The sequence below is a fragment of the Struthio camelus genome, chromosome 30, assembly GCF_040807025.1.
Source record: "Struthio camelus isolate bStrCam1 chromosome 30, bStrCam1.hap1, whole genome shotgun sequence".
NCBI lineage: Eukaryota > Metazoa > Chordata > Aves > Struthioniformes > Struthionidae > Struthio > Struthio camelus.
In genome coordinates, this window is record NC_090971.1 from 350,279 (window position 1) to 362,357 (window position 12,079).

Below are 12,079 nucleotides of genomic sequence, written 5' to 3' on the forward strand. Positions count from 1 at the left end.
CATCTGGAGGATCTCGGTGTCGGCGAACTCCTGGGGCAGGTGGTAGATGAAGATGTTACAGCCCTCGGGGCCTGCGGAGGGAGTGGGTGTCAGAGCGGGCACGTGCGGTGCACCCCAGCAGCACCCCCAAACAGGATCCCCCCAGATTTCCCCCCCCCCGAGCTCCATGGGGCAACCCTAAACCCAGCCCCCCCCCCCCCCCAAATTGGGCACACCAAAGCTGTCCAACCATGAGCCACTGCCGACCCTGGACGCCCTCACGACCATCACCAAAACCAGGCACCCCCTCCCTGCCAAAACCAGCCCCTTCCTCCCCTCCCCCCAAGACACACCAGCCCCAGACCCCCCCCCCATGGAGACACCATGAAACCCTAATGGGGCACCCTAAAAAAAGGGCCCCCCCCCCCCTTGGAGTACCCTCAGGCCCAGACCCCTATGAGGTACCTCCAAACCCAGCTCCACATGAAGCCCCCAAATCCAGACCCTGGTGTTGCATCCCCCCCACCAACACCCCCCCCCAAGGTGCCCCATCATGGGGCACCCCAAAACCCAGACCATTATGGGACACCTCCAAATCCAGCTGATCCCTCTCCCCCAGTGGGGTACCCCCAGCGCCAGACCCCCCCCCCAACATGGGGCTCCCCCAAACCCAGCTCCACATCAGACACCTTTCTGCATCCTCCCCACCCCCAGCCAGACTCCATGCGGGGGCCCAGACCCCCATGGGACACCCCCCACACCCAGTCCTCCCCAAGCACACCCCTCCATGGTGCAACCCCCCCCCCCAGCTCCAGACACCCGGGGGCACCCCCAAATCCAGGACCCTCCATGGTGCTACCTGCCCCCCCAGCCTCCTCCCTCTCCAGGAGCACCCAGACCCCTGCCAGGGGGCACCCCAAAACCCAGTCCCCTCCCCCCATGGGGCACCCAGCCCCCCGGGGGTCCCTCACCTTCACGCTGCTGCTGCTGGGGGGGCGGCTGGGCCAGGAGGGGGGGTGGCTGGGCGAAGGCCGGGCTCACCAGCCCGTAGGCCGCAGGGTAGGCGGCTGCTGCGGGCGAGACGGGGGTCAGTCCCCACACCCCGAAACACCAGCACCCCCCCTGCCCCACATGCACCCGCTCCCAGTGCCCCCAAAGCCACAAGGTCCCCAGTGCCCTCGTAATGCCCCCCCAAAGCCACTCATCACCCCCCCCCCAGTTCCCCCAGTGCCCCCCAGTGCCACGCAATGAGTCCTCAGGGTCTCCCAGTGCCCCCCAAAGCCCCAGAGTCCCCCCAGGCCATCCCAGTGCCTTGCAATGTCCCCCAGGGCCATACAGTGCCCTCCAGCATCCCCCAGTGCCATGCAGTGACCCCTCCAGTGCCCCCAGTGCCCCCCAAACCTGTGCAACAGCCCCCCAGGGTCTCCCAGTGACCCCCCAAAGCTACGTAATGCCCTCCCAGCACCACCCGCTGCCTCTCCAACGTCCCTCAGTGTCACACGGGGACCCCCCCCGTGCTGCCCAGCGCCCATGCGATGACCGCGCCAGGTCTCCCCCCAGTGCCCCCAGTGCCCCCAGACCTGTGTAGTGCTGCATCCCGGCGTAGGCCTGCTGCAGGGGGTCGAGGGGGGCGGCGGGGCTCTGGGCTGCGGGCAGAGGGGGGCCGTTAGGGGCGGCGGGGGGCCGGGGGGCGCGGGCGGGGGGCGGCGGGCACCTGGGTAGGGCTGGACCCCGTTGGCGTAGATGGCGTCGGAGGCGGGCGGCCCCGGGGGCTGCGTGGGCACCGGGCTGTAGCCGTTGACGCTGAGCGGGGCCGCGATGGCCGGCACCGGCGTGGCGGCGATGGCGGGCGGCGTGCTGGTTCCTGCCGGTGTCCCCATGAGCCCCCGTGTGGCCCTGTCCCTGCTGTCCCCCCACCCCGCTGTCCCCACCCCGGTGCCCCCGACACTGGTGGCCTCCATCCCCCAGCGCCACCCATGTCTCCATCCCAAGTGCCCCCCACCAGTGCCACTCCTCCATGGCTGGTGTCCCCAGCCCTGGTGGCCCCCAGCCCCTAGTGCCACCCCATCGCTGTCCCTGGTGTCCCCATCCGCAGTGCCCCAATCCTCAGTGCCCCCCCCATCCCCATTCCCAGTGTCCCCCATCCTCCAGTGCCACCCCCACTTCCCTGTCCCTGGTGTCCCCTGTCCCCCAGTGACACCCATCCCCGGTGCCCCCCATACCAGGTGCCACCTACCTGAGGAGGGGGGCAGGGGGGTGGCGATGAGCCCGTTGGGGTTGACCGTGCCCATGTGCTGCATCTGGACGGCCATGGTGGCCATGGGGCTGAGGTAGGCCGAGTGGGCGGCCACCAGGGCCGCCTGCTGCTGCATCAGCTGCGGGGACAGCGCTGGCACCGGCCCACGGACCACCGGCGGGCACCACCACGGCACCCAGCTCCCAGGGTCCCCTCCCTGGAGCAGCAACCCCAGTGCCCCCACCCCTCGCAATGGGGTCCACCATCTCCCCATGCCCTGCACCCTGGGCAATGGGGTGGGGGTGGTGGTCACCAATACCTGTCACCCCATCCTGGCCCATGGAGTCCATCATCTCTCTGTGCCCGTCCCTGCAGGGTCCCCATCATGAACTATGGGGCCCATCATCCCCCAACACCCATCACCTCAGTGCCCATCACCCCAGGCCCCCATCCTGGACCATGGCGGGGGTGGGGGGGGCCTCATCTCCCAGGGCCCATTACCCCAGTGACTCCATCCCAGCTCTGGGGGGGGGGGGGGTCCATCACCTTCCCCTCACCATCCTAGTGACCCCATCCTGGACCATTGGCGGGGGGGGGGGGCATCATCTCCAAGTTTCCATCACCCCAATGTCCCCATCCCGCCCTGGGCTCCAGGGTCCCTCTGAGCCCAGTGACCACCCATGGGGTCTCTCACTTCCCCGTGCCCCCCCACCCCCACCAGATGGCTTCTGCGCACGCCCCCCCCCCCCCCCAAGGCCACCCTACCGCCTGCGTGTAGGCGCTGTAGGCCCCGAACTGGAGGGCGATGGGGCTGAACATGCCCAGCTGGCTGGCGACCTGCTGCATCCGCCGCAGGCCCCGCTCCTTCTCCGTGTCCGCGAACTTCACCACCAGGCTGGACGAGGCGCCCTGCGAGGAGGCACCGTGCTGTCTCCCGGGCACAGCCGCCGCGTCCCCCCACCCCGGCCGCCTGGGTCCCCGGCTCACCGGCAGCGTCCGGCTCCCGTGCAGGGCGGCGATGGCAGCCTGGGCCTCCGCGTGGCTCTGGAACTTGACGAAGGCGCAGCCTGGGGACCGCGAGGGGTCAGCGCCCACCCCACACGGCCCTCTAGGGTGCTCCCCAGCCTGCGCTGGGCCCCCCCCACCCCATGGCACCCCGGGGTGTCCCCACTGGGGATGGAAATGGGCACTGGGCCACCCTGCAGGATGCCCAGCACCCTCCCCTGCCCCATGGGACTCCCTACGGAGCCCTTAACCACATCCTGGCCCCATGGCATCCCCCACCATGGGCACCTTACCAGCCATTCCTGCCCCATGGGAACCCCATGGCCCCTTAGCCTCCGTTCCTGCCCCATGGGCACCTTAACCCCCCCCCCCCCAATTCCTGCCCCATGGGCACCTTAACCCCCCCCCCCATTCCTGCCCCATGGCACCCCCCCCCGCCCAAGGCCACCTTAACCCCCCCCATCCCTTCCCCATGGTAGCCCTTTACCCCAATTGCCCCCCCCACCCTGCCAAGTCCCCCTTTGCCCCTGCAGCCCCATGGTTGCCCTGTTCCCATCCCTGCCCCCCCCCCCAGCCAGTGACACCTTTGCTGGTGCCGTCGGGCCCCCGGAGCACGGTGCACTCGTCGATGGTCCCAAAGGGCTCGAACATCTTGCGAACGTCCTCGTCCGCCTGCTGCTTGCTCAGCATCCCCACGAAGAGCTTGCGGTCCTCTGCGGGGACGGGGACACCGTGCCAGGCCGGATCCTGGCCCCGGGGACAACCCACGGGGACGGGGGACCAGGACAGGCTGTGGGGACCCTGATGCCTGGGGAGGAGGGGGAGCAGGGGTGGCCCTGGGGTCTCGGGGGGGGCACAGGGGGACAGGGCCTTGCTGGGGCAGGCTACGGAGGGAGCAGCATTGTTGCTTGGGGGGGGGCAGGGGGTTTGGGGGCACCAGTACCTCCTCGGCTCTCACTGTCTGCAGGCTTCACCTGGATGGGACGGTTCATCTGTGGGGAGAGGGGGAAGCGGGCAGGATGGGGCCAGGCCGGACCCAGGTGTCCGGGAGCCTCCCCACCCCCATCCAGCTCTGGGCCGCTCCATGAGCCGCCCCCCCCCCCCCAACCCCCAAAGGCATCCAGATTCCCTCCCTCCCACCTTGGGCCTTGGTCCCCCCCCCCAAGGCTGATACCCCCAAGATGCTCCCATTGCCATGGCAACCCCACATCCTGTTACCCCAGCAACGGGCGCTACAGTGACCACCATAGGGGGACCCCCCCCCCCCAAGATGCCAGGCCCGGGTGGGTGCTAATGAGCTGCTGTGTTAATTAGGGTGGCGGGGGGGGGTGTACCACTACCCCCACCACCCAGTAACCCCCAGGGGCTGGAGGGGGGAGGGTGCAGATGCCCAGTAACCATGGCAACGGCAGAATATGCTCCATGGCAACCGCCTACTCATCCCCAATTTACCCATCCCGTTGCCGGGCAACGCTGCTGACATCATCAGCGCTCGCTATAAACAATGACGGGGCTGAGGGGGGGGAAGGGGGGGTGGAGAGATTTAGGGCTGGGGGGGGGGGTCCCAAAAGCCTCCCTCTTCCCCCATCCTCGCTGACGTGGCCGGCGTGGGGTGCAGCGGCTGTGCCCCCCCACCCTGGGGAGTCACCCCCGATCCCCCCGCGCTGCCCCTTGCCCTCGGCTGAAAGCGAAGGTGGCCCCAGACCCGCCCCCCCCCCCCGGCCCAGCTGGTGCTGGAAACCCCCCCCGGGGGCACTAATCCCCCTAATCCTGCCGGCAGCGGATCAGCCCCGCGGGGCAGCCGGGCGGCGGGCCGGGCTGGCCGGACCCCGGCGGGCCCCGGGGGTGGCGATGCCGCCGGGCAGCTGTCGGGGCGGTGCCCGCTCTAATCCCCCCCCCCCCCCGAAAATCCCCCCCCCCGGATTTACGGCCCCCAAATCCCCGGATTATCCCGGCCAAGCCAAATCCCCCTTGGGGCCAGTGAGCCACGCGCCAGCCCTGTGCGGGGCCGGGGGGGGGGGGGCCTCAGTGACCCCAGACGGCCCCGGCACCCCCACGCCACCCGCCCTGGTGTGGCGGCAGCCGCCCGGACGCCTGGGCCCCCAGCCGCCCCGGTCCCCCCCGGCGGGCCGTGCCTGGCCCCCCCCCGCCGGCGCCAGCAGCTTTGTTAGCTCAGCTGCCCGGTGCCCGCGGTGCCCGGCGCCTGCCTGGCAACGCTTCGTTAGCTGCTTCGTTAGCCGCCAGGCCCTTCATTAGCTGCCAGCCCGTTTCCTAGCGACCCGCCGCCAGGGCGCTATTTATAACCCCCGGGGCAGATGTTGTCGGCAGGGGCATCCCGTGCAAGGCTCGCACACGCGTGTGAGCCCGTGGCAGCAGCACACGCATGATGCTGACGTGTTCCCCCCCCCCCCCGGCGCCCCACTCACCCCCGGGAGGGTTTTCTGCTCGTGCAGGGCGCTCTGGGCCTTGAGGGCCGACTCGCGGGCGCAGTAGGTCAGGAAGGCGCATCCTATGGAGGGGAGAGCCAGGGAAACTGAGGCAGGGGCAGAGCAGGGGGCCCAGGCGTCTGGGAGCCCTGCGCTGAGTGGCCCGTGGTGCGCCCATCACCGTGGCCTCAGGGCAGGGCTCACCCCGGGGTGCACCTAGGTCCACCCCCACCCCCCGCCGGCAGCACCCACGCTGCCCTGACCTGTCCCCACCACCCCCATGTACCCCTGGCGGCACAGCTGGAGCAGGGGTTCGGGGACAGCCGGCGTCCCTCCGCAAGGCCTGGCCTGGCTGGGGGGGGCGCCCCGCGTGGGGCTCATCTCCTCCCTTGGACCCAGGCCCTGGCACAGACACCCGCAGCCAGCACAGCCCTCTGCCGGCACACACCCCGCCACCGCACACCCTTACCGGCCATCACATAGCCCATCGCCATCGCACACCCTGCCACCAGCACACACCCCACTGCCAGCACGCCCCACCGCCATCGCACACCCCCTACCATCGCACATCCCCCAGGCAGCACACACCCCACCACACACAGCCATTGCACACCCCTACCAACCATTGCACACCCTGCAGCCCGCACACCCCTGCCCACTCACCGCCCGCCCCACACAGCCATCACACCCCGCAGCCGTCACAACCCTTCCAGCATCACAGCCCACGCAGCCAGCACACACTCCACAGCCACGGCGCCCCTGCCCAGCCATCGCACAGCACCTCCATCTCATACCACCCACAGCTGTCACAGCCACTGCCCACACCCGTCACCCAACATGGCAAAACAGCACCCACACAATACCCTGTGCCAGCACAGCCGCTCACAACCATCACCCACGCTGCACTCAGCACCCACAAAACTGGTCGTCACCCTCACAAACACCCACAACTCCCATGCAACACCCTCACACAACACCCCACCACCATGCACAACACCCGCTGCACACAGCCTTCCCCCACAGCCCTGCACAGCGGCTCCATCACACGCGGCTGCACAACCACCACCCAGCACACCCCACAGCCACAGCACCCCAATACCTGGCAGCAGCTGTGCCTGGGGCCGGGGCTGTATGTGGGGCTGAGCCTGGCATGTGGGGCTGTATCTGGCTCCCGGGGCTGCCTGTGGGCTGTGTCCAATATGTGGGACTGTGCCCGGGGCTGTGCCCGGTGCCTGGGACCGTACATGGGGCTGTGCCTCATGCCTGGGGTTGTACGTGGAGCTGTACCAGATGCCATTTGTGGGGTTGTACCCACTGCCCAGGGCTGTGCATAGGGCTGTACCAGGTGCCAAGGGCTGCCTGTGGGGCTGTGCCCAGGGCTGTATACAGGCTGTGCCTGGGGCTGTGCCCAGTGCCCGGGGCTATACCTAGGGCTGTACCCATCGAGGCTGTGCCTGGGGCCTGGGGCTGTACAGAGGGCTGTGCCCATTTGGGCTGGACCCGGTGCCTAGGGCTGTACATGGGGCAGTACATAAGGCTGTAGCTGTCGGGGCTGTGCCCGGGGCTGTACATGGGGCTGTGCCTGGTGCCTAGGACTGTACACAGGGCTGTACATGAGGCTGTAGCCATTGAGGCTGTGCCCAGTGCCTGGGGCTGTACCTGGGGCTGTGCCTGATGCCTAGGGCTATGCCTAGGGCTGCACCCGTCAGGACTGTGCCCGGTGCCTGGGGCTGTACACGGGTGGTGGCCGGGGCCTGGGGCTGTACAGAGGGCTGTGCCCATTTGGGCTGTGCTCAGTGCCTGGGGCTGTACATGGGGCTGTACAGAAGGCTGTAGCTGTCGGGGCTGTGCTCGGTGCACAGGGCCATACATGGGGCTGTGCCTGGGGCTGTGCCTGGTGCCTAGGGCTATATCTAGGGCTGTACCTGTTGGGGCTGTGTCCCGGTGCCTGAGGCTGTACATAGGGCTGTAAGCATCGGGGCTGTGCCCGGTGCCTAGGGCTGTGCATGGGGCTGTGCCCAGTGCCCGGGGCTGTTCATGGGGCTGTGCCCGGTGCCCGGGGCTGTTCATGGGGCTGTGCCCGGTGCCCGGGGCTGTGCATGGGGCTGTGCCCGGTGGCCGGGGCTGTGCATGGGGCTGTGCCCGGTGGCTGGGGCTGTGCATGGGGCTGTGCCCGGTGGCCGGGGCTGTAGCCATTGGGGCCATGCCTGGTGGCCAGGGCTGTGCATGGGGCTGTGCCCAGTGCTTGGGGCTGTGCATGGGGCTGTGCCCGGTGCCTGGTGGCCGGGGCTGTGCATGGGGCTGTGCCTGGTGCCTAGGGCTGTAGCCGTTGGGGCCGTGCCCAGTGCCCGGTGCCTGGGGCTGTAGCTGTCAGGGCTGTGCCCAGTGGCTGGGGCTGTGCATGGGGCTGTGCCCGGTGCCTGGGGCTGTAGCCATTGGGGCCGTGCCCGCTGCCTGGGGCTGTGCATGGGGCCGTGCCCGGTGCCTGGGGCTGTAGCTGTTGGGGCTGTGCCCGGTGGCCGGGGCTGTGCATGGGGCCGTGCCCGGTGGCCGGGGCTGTAGCTGTCGGGGCTGTGCCCGGTGCCTAGGGCTGTAGCCATTGGGGCTGTGCCTGGTGCCTGGGGCTGTGCACGGGGCCGTGCCCGGTGCCTGGGGCTGTAGCTGTCGGGGCTGTGCCCGGTGGCCGGGGCTGTGCACGGGGCCGTGCCCGGTGGCCGGGGCTGTAGCCGTCAGGGCCGTGCCCGGTGGCCGGGGCCGTGGCCGGGCGGTGGCCGGGGCCCTACCTTTGTGCATGCCGGTGTACTTGTCCTTGATGACGGTGAGCTCGTAGATCTTGCCGAACTGCTCGAAGATGGGTTTGAGGTCCTTCTCCTCCAGGTGCCGCGGGATCTGCCCCACGAAGAGTTTGATGGCATCGGGCTCCTTCATGGGGCCGCCGGGGGGGGCCGCGGGCCCCGCCGCGCTCCCGCCGCCGCCGCCGCTGCCGGGGCCGCCGGTGCCCGGTGCGCGGAGCCCGGAGCCGGCCCGGCCGCGCCGCACACAAAGGACGAGGCGGCCCCGGGGCTCCGCGCCGCTCCGGGGCCGGGGCCGGGGCCGGGGCCGGGGCGCGGCGGGGCGGGGGCAGCGCTGCCCGGGGGCGGCGCTCCCGGCGCTGGCCGGCGGCTCCCGGTAGATGCCGGGGGGTCCCGAGGGCTCCCGTTACACCGGGCCGCGGGTTTTGTTCGCTTCCCTTGCCCGGCGCCGCCCGCTTGCCCGGGGTTTCTCCGCAGAGCGGCCCCGGTGCGCGGCCCCGGTGCGCGGCCCCGGCGGGTCCCGGCCCCGGTCCCGGCCCCGGCCCCGGTCCCGGCCCCGGGGGCTGCGGCGGCGCCGCGCCCCGCTCAGCGCCCGCCCGGCCCCATGGCGGCCCCGGGCACCGAGAGCCGCCGCCGGCGGAGACCCGGCCCGCTCCGGCCGCTCCCGCCTCGGCCTCGCTGGGCACCGGCACCGGCACCGGGGACTGGGGCCGAGCCCGGCTGGCAGCGCCGCTTCCCCGCCCGCCCGCCCCGCCCCGCCCCGCCCCGCCCGGCCGGTGATGTCAGAGCCGCCACCGGCAACCGGCACCGGCAACCGGCACCGGGAACTGGGCATCAGCACCGGCACCGGCAACCGGCACCGGGAACCGGCAACCGGCACCGGCAACCGGCACCAGCACCCCCCCCCCCCCAATGCCTTGCCCGGGGCTCCCTGTCACCCTCAGGGCTCTGCTGTCGCGGGCACCTGGGCTGGGGGTGCGGGGGGGGGAGCTGATGTGTGTGTGTGTCTGTGTGTGTGTGTGTGTGTATGTGCGTGGTGGGGGGTGTGCACACGCACATAGGGCCTGTGAGCGTCTGTGTGTGCACACAGGGTGTGTGTGTGTGTGTGTGCACGCGTCCATGCACATAGGCACGCAGGGCCTTGCATGTGCGCACACGTGCACACAAGGGCTGTGTGTGCGGGTGTGTGTGTTCACGCACAGGCTGTGCATGTGTGCATGCCCGGCGGGGCGTGCAACCACGCGTGTGCACACAGACGCGCAGACAGAGGGAGGGCTGTGTGTTGGGGTGTACCTGTAAACACGCGTGTGCGCGCACATACAGCTGCGTGGGGGTAGCGGTAGCAATAGGGGTGTGTGTGTGTGTGTGCGCGCGCACACACTGTGTACAACGCACGGGTCTGGCTCCTGCGTGGCGTCCCGCTGCCGCCTGTCCCGGTGCCGGTGCCCGGGGGGGGGGGGCGCTGTCCCTGGTGCTGAGGCCGGAGCGGAGCCGCCGGCCCGGGCGGCAGAGGCGGGCTGGGGTCGGGGGACACGGGGGGGGCCGGGGCCGGGGCCACGCACGGCCGCACACGCACGGCCACAGCCACGCGCGGACACCCACCCGCGGGGAGGCGCAGGCACGTGGGAACACGCGGGGGGGGGCAGGCGCGCGTGCGGGAGCGCGCACAGGGGCGCGCACCGGCGGGGACACGCGCGCACACGCACGCGCGCTCACACGCGCAGCCGGTCACGCACTCGCCCCCCCGCCCCGTTGCCATCGCGACGCCCGCGGCGCAGCCAAGATGGCGGCGCGGCCGCAGCAGCCGGGGCGCCCGGCCCCGCCCCGACAGGTCCCGCGCGGGGAGGGGGGGGTCGCGGCGGGTGGGGGGGAGCCGCAGACGCAGCCGGGGTGCGCGCAGACCCCCACCCGGGCACGGGGGTACCCACACACAGAGTACCCCCGCACACTGGGGTACACACCCACCCCCAGGGGTACCTGCCCCCCGACCTGCAGACACACACCCGGGGGTACACACACCCTCTAGGGTACACCTGGGGGTACACCCACACCCACACCCACCCAGGGAGCCCCATGGGGGGGGCTACAGCCACATATGCAGGGACACACAGGTGCCCAGCTACACACCTGCAAGGACACATACAACACACACACGGACACGCGGGGCGGGGGGGGGGTACAACCCTGGGCCCCTGGGGTTGTGTGGGGCTGGTCAGGGGTGGGATGCGGGTGACACCCTGTGGCCCTGGGATTGTGCAGGAACAGTTGGGGGGGGGCACAGGTGACACACCGTGCCCTCAGGGTTGTGTGCAGCCAGCTGGGGCGGACACGGGTGACACCAGCACTGTCTTTTCCCTCCACAGTCCACCTGCCGCATGGCCAGCGAGAGCTACCTGCGGGCACAGCCGGCAGTGCGACTGTTGCTGGGGGGGTTTCTCAGGTAGGTCAGGAGCCATGGGGGACAGCGTGGCCCCCTCGTCCCTCAGTTTCCCCACTCACTCCTCCCCAGACTGAGACGTTTCCCTCCTTGTTCCTCCCCCGACTGCGATGCGGTACCCCTGCTTGTTCCTCCCCGGTTTGGGACGCGTTTCCTTACCAGCTCCCAGAGCTGCAAGAGTAATTGAGCAAAGACCCGTTAATTGTTATATGAAATTCCCAAGCTGAACACAGACAGAAAATAACTATTTCCCTCCAACTCTTATCAATTGGGTTATTGATTCCCTGGGCCCAAGCCAAATTCCCCAATTCTGCCCTGATCTTCCAGGGAGCAATCAGGAAAAGCCTGTTTTTGCTCTTTCCAGAGAAGTGATGCTGAAGAGACCGGAAAATATCCTGGAGTTTGCAGCAGGTGAGGGGGGGGGTGTTATTTAAACAGTGGCACAACTGTCCCTCCCCACCCCCAGAGAGCACAGCGGGGTGGCCTGGCTCTTCCAGGTACCCTGATGAGCTCCCCAGCAGCGTGTCCCTCTCCATAAGGGGCCCTTTTCCCAGTAAGGGCAGAGCTAAAGCGGATGGGGAGGAAGGGGCTCCCATCCCTGCAAGGGCAGTGTTAAGGTGATGGGGAGCAGCCAGGACGGACCACGGCTGCCTTCGGTCCCTTCCCTGCTGCTGCCAGAGCGCAGGGGGATCCTCTCTCACTCCCCACTGCCATTTCAGAATATTTCACTGACCCAGAGCTGCCCGGCAAGATCCAGAAGCAGCTGCAAGAACTGGAGCAAAAGGATTAAGTGAGCAGCACTGGCTGGAAGAGGGTTGCGTATGCACAGGGGTTTCCACTCCTCCAAATCGGGTTGTTAGTGCTCAGCTAATAACAGTCAGCAATACCTGGAGCTGTCTTAGTGCCTTTTTGGGTCGCTGCTCGCCACCAGCCCCTTCTGCCATGAGGTCCTCTCCGGACACGAGACAAGAAAGCATCGTCCAGGAGGAGGTGGCTGAGCCGCCGGGGGGTCTGAAGGGAATCTCCGGAGAAGCTGGGGCGTGAGCTCGGTCCTACCAAACCTCAGCCCAGGCCAAGGGCATGCAGGGGGGTCGAGCGCTGTGCTGTCCCCACGGAACGGCTCCCCAAGAGCTCGAGCATGGAGGTGGGCACGGGGAGATGTGGCCCAGCCTCTCGGGGGGGGGGGGGGACGACACACAGAGCC

At 69.5% G+C, this 12,079-nt stretch overlaps 2 protein-coding genes across 2 annotated transcripts in view; one reads left to right on the plus strand and one right to left on the minus strand.

The window, feature by feature from the left end:
* The window catches only part of CELF3 (CUGBP Elav-like family member 3), a 9,057-nt gene extending 444 nt beyond the window's left edge, over window positions 1–8,613 (minus strand). Inside the window, exons 1-11 of the mRNA XM_068922007.1 lie at window positions 8,430–8,613; window positions 5,647–5,729; window positions 4,164–4,212; window positions 3,805–3,933; window positions 3,203–3,282; window positions 2,981–3,124; window positions 2,216–2,354; window positions 1,694–1,843; window positions 1,560–1,625; window positions 951–1,049; window positions 1–71 (exon numbers count right to left, since the gene is read on the minus strand). The exon at window positions 1–71 is cut by the window's left edge and continues 1 nt beyond it. Coding sequence (XP_068778108.1) covers window positions 1–71; window positions 951–1,049; window positions 1,560–1,625; window positions 1,694–1,843; window positions 2,216–2,354; window positions 2,981–3,124; window positions 3,203–3,282; window positions 3,805–3,933; window positions 4,164–4,212; window positions 5,647–5,729; window positions 8,430–8,574 — 1,155 coding nt within the window. The 5' untranslated portion in view covers window positions 8,575–8,613. The remainder of the gene's footprint in view (window positions 72–950; window positions 1,050–1,559; window positions 1,626–1,693; window positions 1,844–2,215; window positions 2,355–2,980; window positions 3,125–3,202; window positions 3,283–3,804; window positions 3,934–4,163; window positions 4,213–5,646; window positions 5,730–8,429) is intronic.
* Window positions 8,614–10,201: 1,588 nt separating this feature from the next.
* RIIAD1 (regulatory subunit of type II PKA R-subunit domain containing 1) lies at window positions 10,202–11,791 on the plus strand. The gene is made up of 4 exons (XM_068922623.1): window positions 10,202–10,269; window positions 10,802–10,878; window positions 11,240–11,286; window positions 11,595–11,791. The coding sequence occupies exons 1-4, from the start codon at window positions 10,222–10,224 to the stop codon at window positions 11,663–11,665; spliced, it is 243 nt and encodes an 80-aa protein (XP_068778724.1). The 5' UTR covers window positions 10,202–10,221; the 3' UTR covers window positions 11,666–11,791.
* Window positions 11,792–12,079: the final 288 nt, after the last annotated feature.